This window comes from Rhinoderma darwinii, chromosome 8, assembly GCF_050947455.1.
Source record: "Rhinoderma darwinii isolate aRhiDar2 chromosome 8, aRhiDar2.hap1, whole genome shotgun sequence".
Lineage (NCBI taxonomy): Eukaryota > Metazoa > Chordata > Amphibia > Anura > Rhinodermatidae > Rhinoderma > Rhinoderma darwinii.
In genome coordinates, this window is record NC_134694.1 from 62,083,867 (window position 1) to 62,099,520 (window position 15,654).

The following is a 15,654-nucleotide window of genomic DNA, read 5'->3' on the forward strand; positions in this document are numbered from 1 at the left end:
ATTCAGTATTTTAATCACAAAAATAATTAAGGATTACTGTGCCGTGTAAAGTTGTCACCATATTACAGCTGCAATGCCCGTCCTCCCTGGGGTCCTAGAATGTGAATTGTCATTGCCTCTTAATCATGTTTCATGCTGGATTAGCTCATTAATGCCATAAACCTAAATATAGAAAAATAACGGGTTCCTCCTTGGCAGCAGATTAATCATTAATGACGCCCATTGTCCATGAAGCAGGCTTAGTGCTGTGAATTTTTCTGCTACTTATGAACATGGCAGAGGACTTCTTCGAGAACATTTCCACATTGGTCAGATATGACATTTATCTGGTTATAACAGAGAAAGTAGAAATGGAACTAGACCTTTGGTTTCCATTTACAATTCTCATCTTCAGGAAGTGCCTAAATTTGATATCAGTTCATAAGAAATTAAATATAATTATAATATAATTTTTGGTAGCCAAAAATGTCAACTTGTAAAATAGATTTAGGATTCACTGATCTATTATCCAGGAGACCAGCCCCTTACAGAGAACTTTTCAGAAAAGCTATGTTACTAGTAACATGAAATGTCTCATTATAATTAAATTGCCATACAGCAAACATCACGCCTTCTGTATGAGAGAGTTCATTGCTTAATCTATTCTAAAGTGCTCACTGCTTTATTCTGCAAGACATTGACAGACAAGACACTGTGGGCAGATTCTTATAATCCAAGCGAACAGTTCTAAAAATACATTTACTGAAGTGAGCCAAGTCGGTAGATAGCCCCCCAAACTGTACTCACGCATTTCTAACCGTGTACGAACAGAAAAAAATGTTCAGTCAGATTTCTATAAATCACAATATATTATCAAATACTGTGCTACACAGCTTATAATATTATATGGAATAGAAGTGTGGTAGACCCGTCATTCCAGCAGCCAGAGCAGGGGGTCAAAATGTCACGGCTTATCGTCTGTAAAAAGCCTCTCCCCAGCAGTCACTCAGAATCCCAGCACGAACATGGACGGAAGAGGAAGACAAACATCAGGCGCTAGTGAACAGTTCTTTCTTTCTGTCTCTGGTAATCTGGAGGAACACAAACATCAACGATATTTATTACCTGTTGCTTCTATAGCACCAACATGTTGTAAAGATGTTATTATTCCTGGTTCACGCACACTGCCATTTAAAGAATCTGTAGGGCAGATTAGTAAATGCCTTACTTTTATATTTTAATCCCTCGTCTGGATCAAAAGGGGTAGAACAGAGTGCTATGGTTTACCTAGATCCCTTCTCTTGGTTAAACTTTTTGGACATATGTCTTTATTACAACTGTACCAACGTTAGTTACTATGTAATGTCACCCGCAGGAATCTATAGGACCATACTCAACCTCTAAGTGTCTCTGATCTCTTATAGGTGCCCCCCCCCCCTCCCATATTGGATTTATTTGGAACCCTTTTGCCATATGAATCTGAGAAAAAATAAGTTATGGAAAGTTCTATTGCATGCTGTAGTAGGTAGATATTCTCCCCTTGGCTGGCAGAAACTGCATGTATTTATATGCAACGTTTGCAGTGCAGACAATACAATTTTGTAAAAGGGTCCTCAAACTAAAGCTGATCACAAGTTGTCATGCTACTTAGGCTACCAGCTGTAATCTGTGGGGGGACCGGACACCAAATATAAAATATCCCTTCAGCGCCACCGCATTACACGATCATTGAAATCACTGGTGTCTAAAACGTGGACGTGCTAGGTCCTCCGGAGCAAGAGACTGCTGTAGCTGTTCTAGCTGATAAAATTCCTGTTTAAGATCATCTCTATTTAATGCAGGACTCCCTAATTGGGCAACTAAAAATGGATTTTCTAAACCAGACAACCCCTTTAGGCCAGGTTCCCACATAGATTAAACGCTGCAGAATTTCCGCAACGGAATTGTGCGCGGAAATTCCGCAGCATTTAATGTAGCAGCAAAGTGGATGAGATTTAGAAAATCTCATGCCCACGCTGCGGAAAAAAAACAACGTAAAACGTTAATAAACTGACCTGCGGTGCAGAATTTAATTCCGCAGCATGTCAATTTATGCTGCATTTTTGTTGATTTTTCTGTTGCAGGCTTTCCTTATTGAATTCAATGGGGTTTCAGTACCCACAACAGAAAGCCAAGTGTTGCGAAAATCTCAACTCCGGCAAAAAAATAAATCACTTACCCAGAACACCCTCTTCATGCAATCCAGCCTCCTGCGAAGACGTTTTATTCCATGTGACTGCTGCAGCGTCACATGGCCTGCACTGTATTCCCAGGAGGCCGGACTACGCACGGAAGGGGGTAAGTATGAGCACTTTCTTCCATAGCGGAAACTCCTTCAGAAAAACCGTACTTTTTCAGACGGAATGTACTGGGAGTTCCAGGTCAGCCACGCTGCATGATTTTTAAGCAGCGTATCTGACCCATGTGAACCCGGCCTTAGGCTGGATTCCCAATCCGTTTCATTTTGTTTTTAGACAAAGTCAGTAGTTGATCCAAAAGTAGAAAATATACATTTGAAACACTGCAGATTGAGAATCCACAACGCAGGTTAATTTGCGCACTTTGTTGCTACTATGGTAATACGCTGCAGAATTCACACACAAAATATTCTGCAGCATTTACACAGTGCGTGCAGCAGCCTTTAGGGTACCCACACACGTTGCAGATTTTCTGCAAACAAAATCCGTGTTACATGCGGATTCACATCATTTTCATAATCCACAGCGTGCAATCCACATGGCTGGGACTGTAATCCACTGCAGATTTTCTGTGCAAATCCATAGCAATTTTGTCCCATGTGCAGGGGGACTTATTCTTCGCTTCTCTTGTTTCCGAAACTCCTGTGTTTGGCTCCAAAAATGGCATGTGTGATTCCAGACTTAAAGGGGTTTGCCCATCAGGGACATTTAGGGTATGTGCACACACACTAATTACGTCCGTAATTGACGGACGTATTTCGGCCGCAAGTTCCGGACCGAACACAGTGCAAGGAGCCGGGCTCCTAGCATCATACTTATGTACAATGCTAGGAGTCCCTGCCTCGCTGCAGGACAACTGTCCCGTAGTGTAATCATGTAATCAGTACTGGACAGTTGTCCTGCAGCGAGGCAGGGACTCCTAGCATCGTACATAAGTATGATGCTAGGAGCCCGGCTCCCTGCACTGTGTTCGGTCCGGTACTTGTGGCCGAAATACGTCCGTCAATTACGGACGTAATTAGTGTGTGTGCACATACCCCTACAGTATATCCACAGGATATGCCATGTCAGATAGGTGCAGGACCCGCACCTATCTCTGGAATGGGGCTCCCTAAACCCTGTTCTACATATCTCGTTTCCCACTGCCACTTGTAATTTCCAACCATGTAATCATAAAACCACGTAGTTTTCCATAACTCCCATAGAAGTGAATGGCGAGCTACATGGTTTCCATAATTGCTATTCAATTCTATGGGAGTTACCAAAAGCTATGGTGTTTTCGGATAACATGGTCAGAAATTACAAGTGGCAGCAAGAAACGAGATCAGTAGAACAGGGTTTAGGGAGCCCAGTTCCAGAGATAGGTGCGGGACCCACATCTATCTGAAATGGCATATCCTGTGGATATGCCGTAAATGTCCCTGATGGGCAAACACCTTTAAATAGATACTGCACTTTGAACAAATGTACAAGCAAATAAGAAAATTTGTATCATCTTTTTAGAAAAAAAAATTCCTCTTTCTTCATCTGTCAGAATATGGACAGTTTACTACACAACAAAATTCTAGGTCTAGCCCAGGGGTCTCAAACTCGGCAGGGTAAGTGGGCCGCATATAGAAAAGATGGGCAGTTGACGGGCCGCATTACTTTCAAATTTGATACAACACAAAATTATTGTTAATAAATTACTTATTTGAACTACTATAACACTATATTACTATAATAATAATACGACATTATTAATACTACATTACTATAATAATACCGCTAGGTTTAAAATTTTAGATATTTCTCCACGTGCTTATTTCAACAATCCAGTTTAAGTGTCGCTAAATGCAATCCGGCGGCTCAGTTGGCAGCGTTTGGCAGACACACGTCAAGATTGGGCAGCCCCTTTTTAGATAGTGCCGCTGTGCCCTCTGCGGATGCTGCCGCAGTGATGTCAGGGGCTTGCTCAGAGCTGGAGTCCCGGAGCAGAGCCGCTTCTAGCACTCTGCCTGGGATTCCAGCTCTGCTCCTGACATCACTGTCCATATATGGACAGAAATGTCAGGGGCAACCCCAGAGCTGGAGTCCCAGGCAGAGCGCTAGTAGGCTCTTCCTGGGACTCCAGCTGTGGTCCTGACATCACTGGGACTTCTGCTCTGGGGAATTCCACAGAGTCCCGGAGCAGAGCCTGTACTAGCGCTCTGCTCGGGACTCCACTCTGGGGAAGACCCGGACACACTGTCCATATATGGACAGCGATGTCAGGGAATTCCACAGAGTCCCAGAGCAGAGCCGATACTAGCGCTCTGCACGGAACTCCGGCTCTGGGGAAGCCCCTGACATCGCTGTTCATATGTGGACAGCAATGTCAGGGAATTCCAGAGTCTAGTGGCTCTGTGTCCCGCGGGCCGCAGATGACAGCCCCAGGGGCCGCATGCGGCCCGCGTGCTTGAGACCCCTGGTCTAGCCTAAGCTTAACTGTCCACTCTCTGAAATTACTGCTAAATCCATCTCATCAAGACAAATCAGCTTACTGAAGAATCCGGTTACAGCTGCCCATAGCAGTCTATGGAGAGGGGTGGAGGAGAGAAGGAGCCAAGAGAGAGACTCTGCTGCAGCTTTCTAGTATGTGTTATATATTTCACCCCAGTGGTGGATTCTCAGCTACACTGCTCATTACTGCAACTTCTATATAGGTGATAGGTTGAGATAAGGACTAGATTTTAGAGAGACATAAATTGGTTTATATTTGTATGGGTGCAGAGTAGAATAAAATTAAATTTAACAAAAATGTTCCATGTAAATTCCAAAATCAAAAGGGTATTTTTATTAAAAAATAAATTAAACAAAACATGGAAATAATGCACTATATGTAGGGGTAGAAAACATGTAATAATATTAACATCTGCTGTACAACAAAATTGTAAACTACAGGGAACGCCAAAAATGTTCCCTCATTACACAAATGCTGCAGAAACACAGGGGGTTGTCTGCTTTTAAAAACAACATGTTTTATATACGCTATTTAACCCCTTCAGGACTGAGCTATTCTTGAAATCTGCCATGTGTTGAGTTATTTCCAGATAAAGTGCCAATTGTTTTTACGTCACATAATGTACTTATTTCTTATGTAAAATTTAGGTCAATATGGTTTACATTTTCATATTAACCCCTAGGCTCACCAGGACGCAACTGTACGTCCCTGCTGCCAGTGTCTTAGCGCACAAGGACGTACAGTAACTGAGTTTTTCCCGGTGCACACTGTCGGTGACAGTGTGCACCGGGAACTGGGAGGTCAGCTGTCGCCGACAGCTGACAATCCACTCTTGCCGAACAGCGGTCCTTTGCCGCTGGTTTCGGCGAATTAACCCCTTAAATGCGGCAATCGGGTGCAATCGCCGAATTTTGGGGGTTTCTAACATATCGGCAGACCCTGGTCCGAAATCGCAGGGTTTGCCGATAGTTAGTATGGCAAACGGAAGCCAAACAATGGCTTCCGTGTCTGCCATGGACGGAAGCCCATCAGGACCAACCTTCGGCTGGTCCTGATAGGCTTCCTGTCAGAGTGACAGGAGGAAGTCACTGTGTCGTTCCCGATGCACACTGTCAGCGACAGTGTGCATCGGGATCTTGGAGATCAGCTGTCCCCGACAGCTGACACTCCAGTGTTGCCGATCAGCGGCTCATCGCCGCTGATTTCGGCAATTAACCCGTTACATGCGGGGCTCGATTGCGATCTCCGCATGTAGGGGGTTTGTAGCACATCAGCAGCCCCCATTCAATCGTGGGGACTGCTGATGCTTGTGATGGCACCCGGGGGCCAGACAACGGCCCCCAGGTCTGCCATATATGTCAGCCTTTGAGGATCAGCCTCTGCTGATCCTCGTAGACCAACTGTCAGAGTGACTGTGACGTCACACTGACAGTTTGAATACGTTACACTACCTAGGTAGTGTAATGTATTCTAGCAGCGATCAGAGCTGCAGGTCAAAAAAAGAAAGTGTAAAAAGTAAAAAAAAGTTAATAATGTTTTATAAAAGTGTAAAAATACGTTTTTGTTTTCCTAGAAGTCATTTATTATAGGGAAAAAATGAAACCGTTAAAAAAAAGTACACATATTTGGTATCACCGTGTTCGTAACGACCCAAACTATGAAACTATAATGTTAATTTTTCCGCATGGTGAACGCCGCAAACAAAATAAACACCCTGTAGAGTGCCACACAGCCCACGCCTTGTAGGGAGTGCCACACAGCCCACGCCTTGTAGGGAGTGCCACACATAGGGCCCAGAACACCCAGGCTACATAGGCCCAAAGAACGTTGAGCGGTAGCTGTGAGGTCAGGCGACTGGAGCGGTCCACTCCCTGCACTGACCTCACGCAGACTTACTTGGCCGCGGCCTGCATATTTTCAGATTGAAAATATGCCCGCGGCCGTCTACTCTTCCATTTGCACTGCACATATCCTTTTTGGCACATGCGCAGGCCAATGTTACAGGAGAACTAAATCCCGGACAGAGTTTTTTTCTGCCGAACACTACGGACGACAGAGAAAAAAAAAAACAAGCCTGTTTTTGCGGACTTCGAAGTCCTGCTATTGTGGCGCTGCATGTAAAAACCTGATTCAGGTTTTACATGCAGCGGACCTCACAGGCCACATAAAATGAGGTGGCAGGCCGGATTTGGCCTGTGGGCCTTATACTTGACATGTGTGATCTAGGGGTGTAATGAGATTTTTTAGTTTTGTGATGGGGGAGGGATGTTACATTTTTAAATGGTTATGGTAAATGAAAGGGATGGATGAAAATAAAATGTGGTACTCCAGCGAGGTATGGTATATATGGAAACACTCCTTCATATATAGTCCAGGGTGGGAGGGACAGGTGTTGCACTGGTATGTCGTGTCTCTTCTTATACCTCTTCTGGCACAGACACGACACCTTTTCCGGGAGCGCCTTTTTTTTTCTGTGGGCGGCACTTCACCAGGAAAATGCCAGAGGTAGAACTTTCTCCTACCTCTGCCACATTACCAAAGAAAAGGGAATTTATTACCTACTCCTAGTATTCCAGGTATGTTCCCTGGTGACCAGTGCTGTTGAGGACAAACAAGTTGTACAATGCCATTTGGACAAAGTACGCCGCCAGTTTTTGGCCAAATTTTTGATTTCCGCATGGCATTGTACAGCTTGAGCATCTGGTCAGATAGATCCACTCCCCCATAAATTTATTATACACCTGGATGCACACAGCACGTGATGTAGTGGTGGTGGATGTTGCACCACGCACAGGGACAAAGGAGCAGGTGGTATCATGTCTGGATGTCAGCACTAGGACATCCTTGTCCCGGAATTAAAAAGAAAAAGGAGGGATCCTACCTACCAAGCTGCAGAGTTCGGCTCAGAAGGGTCTTTGGGAGGTGCCTTTGACTTTTGCGGACCGTCCCACATGCCAGACTGGGAATTATCGTTGTGGTGGATACATTTTTGAATTGCCTCAAAACAAGCTCTGGGCATTGTGGCGTGGTATAAGGGGCATTGTGGCGTGGTATAAGGGGCATTGTGGCGTGGTATAAGGGGCAGTGGTGGATATCATCAGTGGACCAATAGTCCCTGACTGATGGCTTCTTATTTAGAATTTCTCCTTCGTGTGGCCACGAATAGAGAAAGTGCTGGGATTTGCAGCAATACATTGTTCAGCATAAAGATTTCTCTGCTCAACAATTTTTTCAACAAGGCGGCATGAAAAGATGAGCTGGAAAAATTATATTTCTGACAACCCTGCTCTCTGTACTGTAGCAGCAGTAGTAAAGTCCGGTACTTGGGGGGTGTAGGAGGTTGGGGGCAACCAATTAGGTTCAGGTGTAACCTGAACGCTCACCCTCCTGCGACTGCAAGGAGGTTCCTCTGTGTCAGTTGAGAAGGAGGACAGACCAAAAGCGGATCCAACATCACTCGCAGTCTCTGTCCGGTGCGAGCATCTCATACGCCGCCTCTGCGGTAAATATTCTTCGGGTCATTTTTATTTTTTATGTACAGTAAATGTATATATGTATACTGTATATGAATAATATAGAACTTTTTTCTTTTTTACATAAAAAATACACTAATATTTTTTTTATTATTTTAATGAAACGAAAACTGACTCCTCTAGACCGACAGGCGGTCTGACCCTCACCGACACAAACTAAATTGACACGGACTAACACTGTCTCAATTAACACTTACACTGACAAACTTTTTTTTTTTTTTAGTGTTTTAGGATATTTGAAAGGAATAAAAAAAAAAAATGGGAGAGGTAGGGGAGTGATCACAGTGGGGGAACCGTGATCAAGGGCTTAATGGGTGTCTCGGTCTCAGACTAACACAAGGACGATAAAACGGCAAAAAGTCGCAGATTACTGCACAAATATGGCGTGCACCACAGTCATAAAATAAAAGTATCAATTTGGTATCGCCTTAATCACAGTGACCCACAGAATAAAGTCGACCTGTCGTTTTTACCGCACGGTAAATGCCATAGAAACAAAATTCGAATCTATTCCACCCCACAAAGATTTTCAGTTTTATTGTATATTATATAGTACAATAAATGGTGCCGTCAAAAACTACAACTCGTCCTTTCACAAAACAATAACTAACTCATACAGTTCGGTCGATGGACAAATAATAAAGTTATGACTTTTGGAAGGCGGGGACCAAAAAATTAAAAAACCGTGAAATGGCTGCGACAGCAAGGGGTTAAAGAAGAAACGAAGGACCACACGGTTCCAATTACAATAAACTGCTGTCTGTGTAGACTCTTTGTAGCTGTGCTGTACTTTGGCTTGTAGAGGGGGCCCTGACAAGGTCCTCCTTTATAAAATTAATATTCTTAACCCCTTCCCGCACCTTGATGTAACTGCATATCTAGATGAGCAGTAATTTTGCACACTTAGACATGCAGTTGTGTCCGCACTTTAAAAGTTAACCGCCGCGTGGTGTTACACCACAGTGGTGGTTAATTGCAAGGAGCGTCTGCCCTTATCTCCAGGCAGAGTACAAGGGACCCATTAGAGCGGTTCCTTGTCGGAAGGTTGCTCTGATTTGGTTAGTCTGTACGGACTAACCAATCGGAGCTTAGCAGTGCAGTAAAATGTTTACAGGCTCTGATCTCTCAGACTGTCATACAAAGAGTCTACACAGACAGCAGTTTATTGTAATTGGAACCGTGTGGTCCTTCGTTTCTTCTTTAACCCCTTGCTGTCACAGCCATTTCACAGTTTTTTCATTTTTTGGTCCCCGCCTTCCAAAAGTCATAACTTTATTATTTGGCCATCGACCGAACTGTATGAGTTAGTTATTGTTTTGTGAAAGGACGAGTTGTAGTTTTTGACGGCACCATTTATTGTACTATATAATATACACTAAAACTGAAAATCTTTGTGGGGTGGAATAGATTCGAATTTTGTTTCTATGGCATTTACCGTGCGGTAAAAAGGACAGGTCGACTTTATTCTGTGGGTCACTGTGATTAAGGCGATACCAAATTGATACTTTTATTTTATGACTGTGGCGCACGCCATATTTGTGCAGTAATCTGCGACTTTTTGCCGTTTTACACTTCTCAACACTTTTTAAAAAGTGTTGAGAAAAGTAAGTGGGGTTTAATGGGAGGGCATGGCCTCCCAGAGACTGACAGATTTACTCTAATTTACGTCAGAAATTGTGGTAAATTATAGCGCAAATCTACTAGATCTAGATTTGTATCAAAGATGGACCAAATTAATTGGTGCTTCTAATATCGCCTTATGGCTCTTTTCATACGTCATTTTAAAATAAAAAATAGGTCCTTATTTTATTTGGAATATATGAAATGTGACCCATGGAAAACAATTAGTATATGAAAATAGTGAGTGATCAGCTACCAGGGATAATCGCTGTGCTTTATTAAATATGTTCACGCTTAAATATTGGTTTATGGCTCATTATATATATATATATTCCACTGGTCCTAGAATACACGCTGTATTATAGTCCAAAGCGGCATGTACATTCTGAAGGCTCCTATTAGAAGGTCAGTAGACAGCCCCTGGTAATAGCTTAGCTGCACTCCCATAAAGCAGTGCGTTCTATAGACATCTGCTTATTGTAAAGTGCCTGCTATAAAAACTACACTTCCCAGAATGCAAATCACATTCTGTGTAGACACAAACACAACCCTTTATACTTGCTAAATACTCACTGTATGGGAAGTACCGGACCTGCATGTAGATTTCCCTGGCAGTTTTCAAGATCTCCACTGCCTAAAGAGGAAACAAAATATTATACCAGCCACACAGCTCGGAAGGTATTAAACCATTTGTCTTAATGAACCTTACTAGAATGTTCCAATACAACCTGCACTTTATTGTAATGTAATATTAGCGAGGAGTAAATGATAGGGTAGAATTCTAAGTGATGCTTACAAAGGTCATTGTCTTCCAGGATGTCGTCAGGTGTGTGGCTGTCAGTCCGGAGCTGGGGCGTTCCATGTATCAGCCAGCACGTACATGCTAGAACTTGTACTAATCTTCAGTTACATTGTAATTAAATAGTTTGTGTAGTATTTATTATCTGTAGATTTATACTGAAAATGATATTAAAAAGGCAGAGCCGTGCACATGGTACCTGAATATCAGCAAAGAGGAGCAATGGTTTACTAGCCCCTAACCGCAAGCATCCGTTATAATTGGAGGATAGTACAGTATTAAGGACGCCCTTTCAGCGTCATCCCACGTGTCGTGCTGTACATCATAGGGTAGACATGGACCATTGCCTACACTCACCTATAGACCGACCACCATACCGTATTGGCAGTCATGTAAGTATGATGGGCCCACCGCTACCTTCCTGCCGAACCACTGTGATCCTGCCCACACACACGAATAATGGCCTTCTTATAAATAGGTATTCATTGTTCCCAAACCAGACCCTCATATTAGGGATGTCACGATACCAGAATCTGGACTGCGATACCGATACTTCGTGTAGTATTGTGATTCTCGATACCAAAACGATACTTTAACAATAAAAAACCCCCACAAAAATATAAAAGTACTTCCATTTTCTGATTTGAGGCACGTGGTGTTATCAATTTTGAACCTCCATGTGCCTCACATTAATAATAATTAACCCCATCATGTACCAATGGGCAACACCGGGTTAATGTGTGAGGTACATGATGGGGTAATTACTCACATTAATAAGGGACCCCATCATTTCCCTCACATAATGGCAATATTAGGTTTAACCCCTTGGGGACACTACCAATTTTGGCTTTGAGGACAGAACAACTTTATTTTTTTTCCTCTTTGCATCCTGCGCTCTTTTTTATTTTTTGCTCGACGTAGCTGTACGAGACGATTTTTTTGGTACATTTACGCTATAGTTTAATCTATATACATTTTTGTTTTGGCAAAAATTCAGAAAAAAGCAGTGGTCGTTTTCTTTTTTTTTTTTTTACAGTGTACACGCAATCAATTTGCTGTGCGGTTCTTACAATCACGACGATACCAAATATGCAACCAAAAAGTTGCATGTGTGTGTATGTTATATACAGATTTTTGTTATTTAACATTCCCCAATTTTTTTTTTTTTTTACTTTCATGTACGGTTAGCCTGTACATTAGCCTGTGTACTGATAGGTATGGCCAAACAACTGCCTGTGTACTAAGTGTGCCCTAACATCGAGAAATATGGTCAGACAGCCCTGGGCTGTATGTCCATATAAGGTATGTCCCCCGATCGTGTCACAGGTATTACCGCCATTGCCCCGCTACTGATCTCATGATGCAGTGCGGCCAGCGCTGCACTAATGAGCAGCAGGCACTGAAGACAGAGAACATTGGGTCGCTTTGCATGCCACATTCTCGGTCTTCAGGGCCGGAGCCACCGCTTCTTTAGTGCAGGGCCGGCCGGCCGCACCGCATCATGCTAGGGACTAAATTCATGTATTATAATACTAAGCTATGCGGCTACACAGCTTAGTATCAAAATACATGAATTCACAGTATTACACTGTTTGCAGGTGCACTGCATCGCAATAGTATTGATATTTCCATGCATGGTGCAACCCTACCCATATCGTATATTAGTGAACCCAATACGAACAGTGATGAATGACTGTCAGAGCATCAGTTTCATTTCTAGTACCTTGCTGTGTTCAATATCCTGGAAGTCCACATTGTTGACCGTAAGGACCTGGTCTCCTTCCTGTAGGCCAGCACGATGAGCGTCTGAGTCCGGGATCACCTACAAGGATTACAGCCGTTCACATTTTTTTGTACCTCAAATATAACATCCTATAACAGTCGTCCAAATTCAGAACGAACCTGAATACCTATTGTTATTTATTAGAGGGAACCTGATATTTCTAAGTGTTTTTAAAACCCAATTTTCTTATGAAAGAGCCTAAATATTACCAGTGTCATTTGCAAACTTCTCATGTACGCAAAGAAATAATCCTCGGTACCGTGCATCTCCTCAAACACCAGCAATACCATCAAAACGGATGTGAACTCTGCTATAGGCTGCTCTTAAATGGGACAGGTCATCGTCAGAATATGACATTATTTAAAGCAGCATTTTATTATAGACATTTTTTTGAAAAAAAAATTTAATTGATGGCGTTTGTTTTTTCTTCTCCAGTGACTACCCACATAAAAAAAAACAACAAACTCTTGAAACATTACAGTTTTCACACTGGCCACTAGAGCATATAATTTTCGGTTCTCTATAGCTCACTTGTCAGGTTCGCGGTATATTCAGGCACAAGATGAGGAGAATAATCTCATCATCACTAGAGAGTGGGCAAGCTCTATTGTATTGCTGGAAGCCTACGTAAGGTAGCATAGCAACACTATATACACAGACAAGGTGAAATATGCATCTCCCCTGAGCTCTGCAGGAGCAGCTGCAGTCCATATCACTTCCTGGAAGCTGTAAGAGTGTATTCAGACTTTGCGGTTAGAACCGCATAAAATAAAAAATAATTAAAAAAATGCATTCGAAAACAGCAGTAGCCTACAACTGCATCCTGAGCTAAAATTTAATTTTCTTTAAAAGAAACAAAAAAAAAAAAACAAACAAGAAAAACAGTACTCACTGTTAGCTTCACCCAGCACTGACGTTTCGGCGGCCCACCCCGTGATTGGCTCCCTGCATGTAAACAATCAGGGGGTTCAGCAGTCATGTGTTGTATTCCTGGCACGATGCTACAAATCCGATTAGTCACCGCTGAACCCTCTGATTGGCTGCAGCAGTCACGTGCATGTAAACAATCACCGCTGAAACGTCAGCGTTTGGATCGCCAGAGGAAAGACTAGGAGAGTACGGTCCCCCCCCCCCCCCCCCACTTTATTTCAGGACAGTTGCAGCCATTAGCAAAACCATTTTAAATAACCCGGCTAACCCCTTTAAAGAGGCTCTGTCACCACATTATAAGTGGCCTATCTGGTACATAATGTGATCGGCGCTGTAATGTAGATTACAGCAGTGTTTTTTTATTTAGAAAAACGATCATTTTTGACGGAGTTAGGACCTATATTAGCTTTATGCTAATGAGTTTCTTAATGGACAACTGGGCGTGTTTAACTTTTTTTGACCAAGTGGGCGTTGTGGAGAGAACTGTATGACGCTGACCAAATCAGCGTCATTCACTTCTCCCCATTCATTTACACAGCATATGGTGATCTTATTACATCACAAACACACACATTAACGTTACTGCAGTGTCCTGACAGTGAATATACATTACCTCCAGCCAGGACGTGATGTCTATTCAGAATCCGGACACTTCTGTAGCGTTTCTGTGAGATTTACAGCAAGGCAAACGTAATCTCGCGAGATTACGATGTAACCTGTTATTTAAAACGAGATTACGTTTACCTTGCTGTAAATCTCAAACAAACGCTACAGGAGTGTCAGGATTATGAATAGACATCACATCCTGGCTGGAGGTAATGTATATTCACTGTCAGGACACTTGAGTAACGTTAATGTGTATGTGGCTGCACATAGTGTTCTAGTAAGAACACTATCTGCTGTGTAAATGAATGGGGAGAAGTGTATGACGCCGATTGGTCACCGTCATACACTTCTCTCCACAATGCCCACTTGGGCAAAAAGTAAAACATGCCCAGTTGTCCATTAAAAAAACTCATTAGCATAAAGCTAAAAGAGGTCATAACTCCGTCAAAAATTATCGTTTTTCTAAATAAAAAACACTGCTGTAATCTACATTACAGCGCCAATCACATTATGTACAAGATAGGGCATTTAGATTGTGGTAACAGAGCCTCTTTAACATAAAAAGTCAGCACAGTCTGCTCTATGGAGCGGGAAGGTAGAGGCTGGTGATGTCATTCTCCAGCGTCTGCCCTACCACTCAACATTGCAAATCGGGAAGAAAAGCTTTACTTTTAAGCATTGCATTTTTTCTTTTTTTGCATGTAGAGCGCATTGCTAAATAATGCTGAAGATGTTAAATGTAATATAAAACACACTTTTTTTTGTTGTAAATTCTTTATTTACTATTTTCAAACAAGGAGCATATCAAGCCGGGATACAAAAGAAAAACAGGGGGGGGGGGGGAAACACACAAAAATAACATATGCCAAATAAAGCACACGCAGGTCCACGATATTGAATAAAACAACGAACAGAATTCGGCCATCAGTATTAAAGAAAAAGAAAGGAGGGAAAAGAGAAGAGGAAGAAAGAGAAAAAAAAAAAAAGTCTGAAATCTCTGTCCAGATTGACATGATGGTCCTATATTCTGGGGAGTCCTGATAGACAATCCAGTGGTACCATGTTTTGGAGAAAATATAATGTCTATTAGTCAACTGAGAAGTCAGGTCGTCCATGCGTTTAAGTTCCTCTATCTTAAGAAACCAGAGTCGGAGAGAGGGGGGTTCCGTGCTCTTCCATAAAACAGTTATACAAGCTCGAGCACTGTTAACTAGGTGTTGAAGAATAGATCTTTTGTACAATGGTAAAGGAATGTCGCTGAGATGATGCAGGAAGAAGGCTGGAGTAAAAGGTATGATGTGGTCAGAAAAAGAGGAGGTTATTCTCCATACTTCCTGCCAGAAATGAGACAACACTGAACAATCCCAAAAGGTATGGAGAAGGGTCCCTTCAGCAGATCAACAATGCGATGAGACATTGGGGAACATAATATGAAGTCTAGACGGAACATAGTACCATCGAGATAAAAGTTTATATCTCGCCTTTTGGATACGACTAGAAATTGAAGACCCATGCGTTAGATCATATATTCTGGTGAATTGGGAGTCAGAAAACTACAAACTCAAATCCTGCTCCACTTGCCCACAAAGGGAGGCGGAGGTTGTGTCAGAGGGGACCCCAACATGGCATAGATAGCGGATAGGGCATGCCGTACCAGACCTTTTCCAGTGCAAAGGGTTTCCAAT

At 42.6% G+C, this 15,654-nt stretch overlaps 1 protein-coding gene across 2 annotated transcripts in view; it reads right to left on the reverse strand.

Annotated features, from left to right (window-relative positions):
- Positions 1 to 638: 638 nt before the first annotated feature.
- Positions 639 to 15,654, reverse strand: part of PDZD11 (PDZ domain containing 11) — a 36,823-nt gene continuing 21,807 nt past the window's right edge. For both annotated transcript variants that reach the window (XM_075835667.1, XM_075835665.1), the window contains 3 exons: positions 12,374 to 12,472; positions 10,425 to 10,485; positions 639 to 1,070 (listed from right to left, as the gene is read on the reverse strand). In XM_075835667.1, the coding sequence (XP_075691782.1) occupies positions 1,036 to 1,070; positions 10,425 to 10,485; positions 12,374 to 12,472 (195 nt within the window). In that variant the 3' untranslated portion in view covers positions 639 to 1,035. The remainder of the gene's footprint in view (positions 1,071 to 10,424; positions 10,486 to 12,373; positions 12,473 to 15,654) is intronic.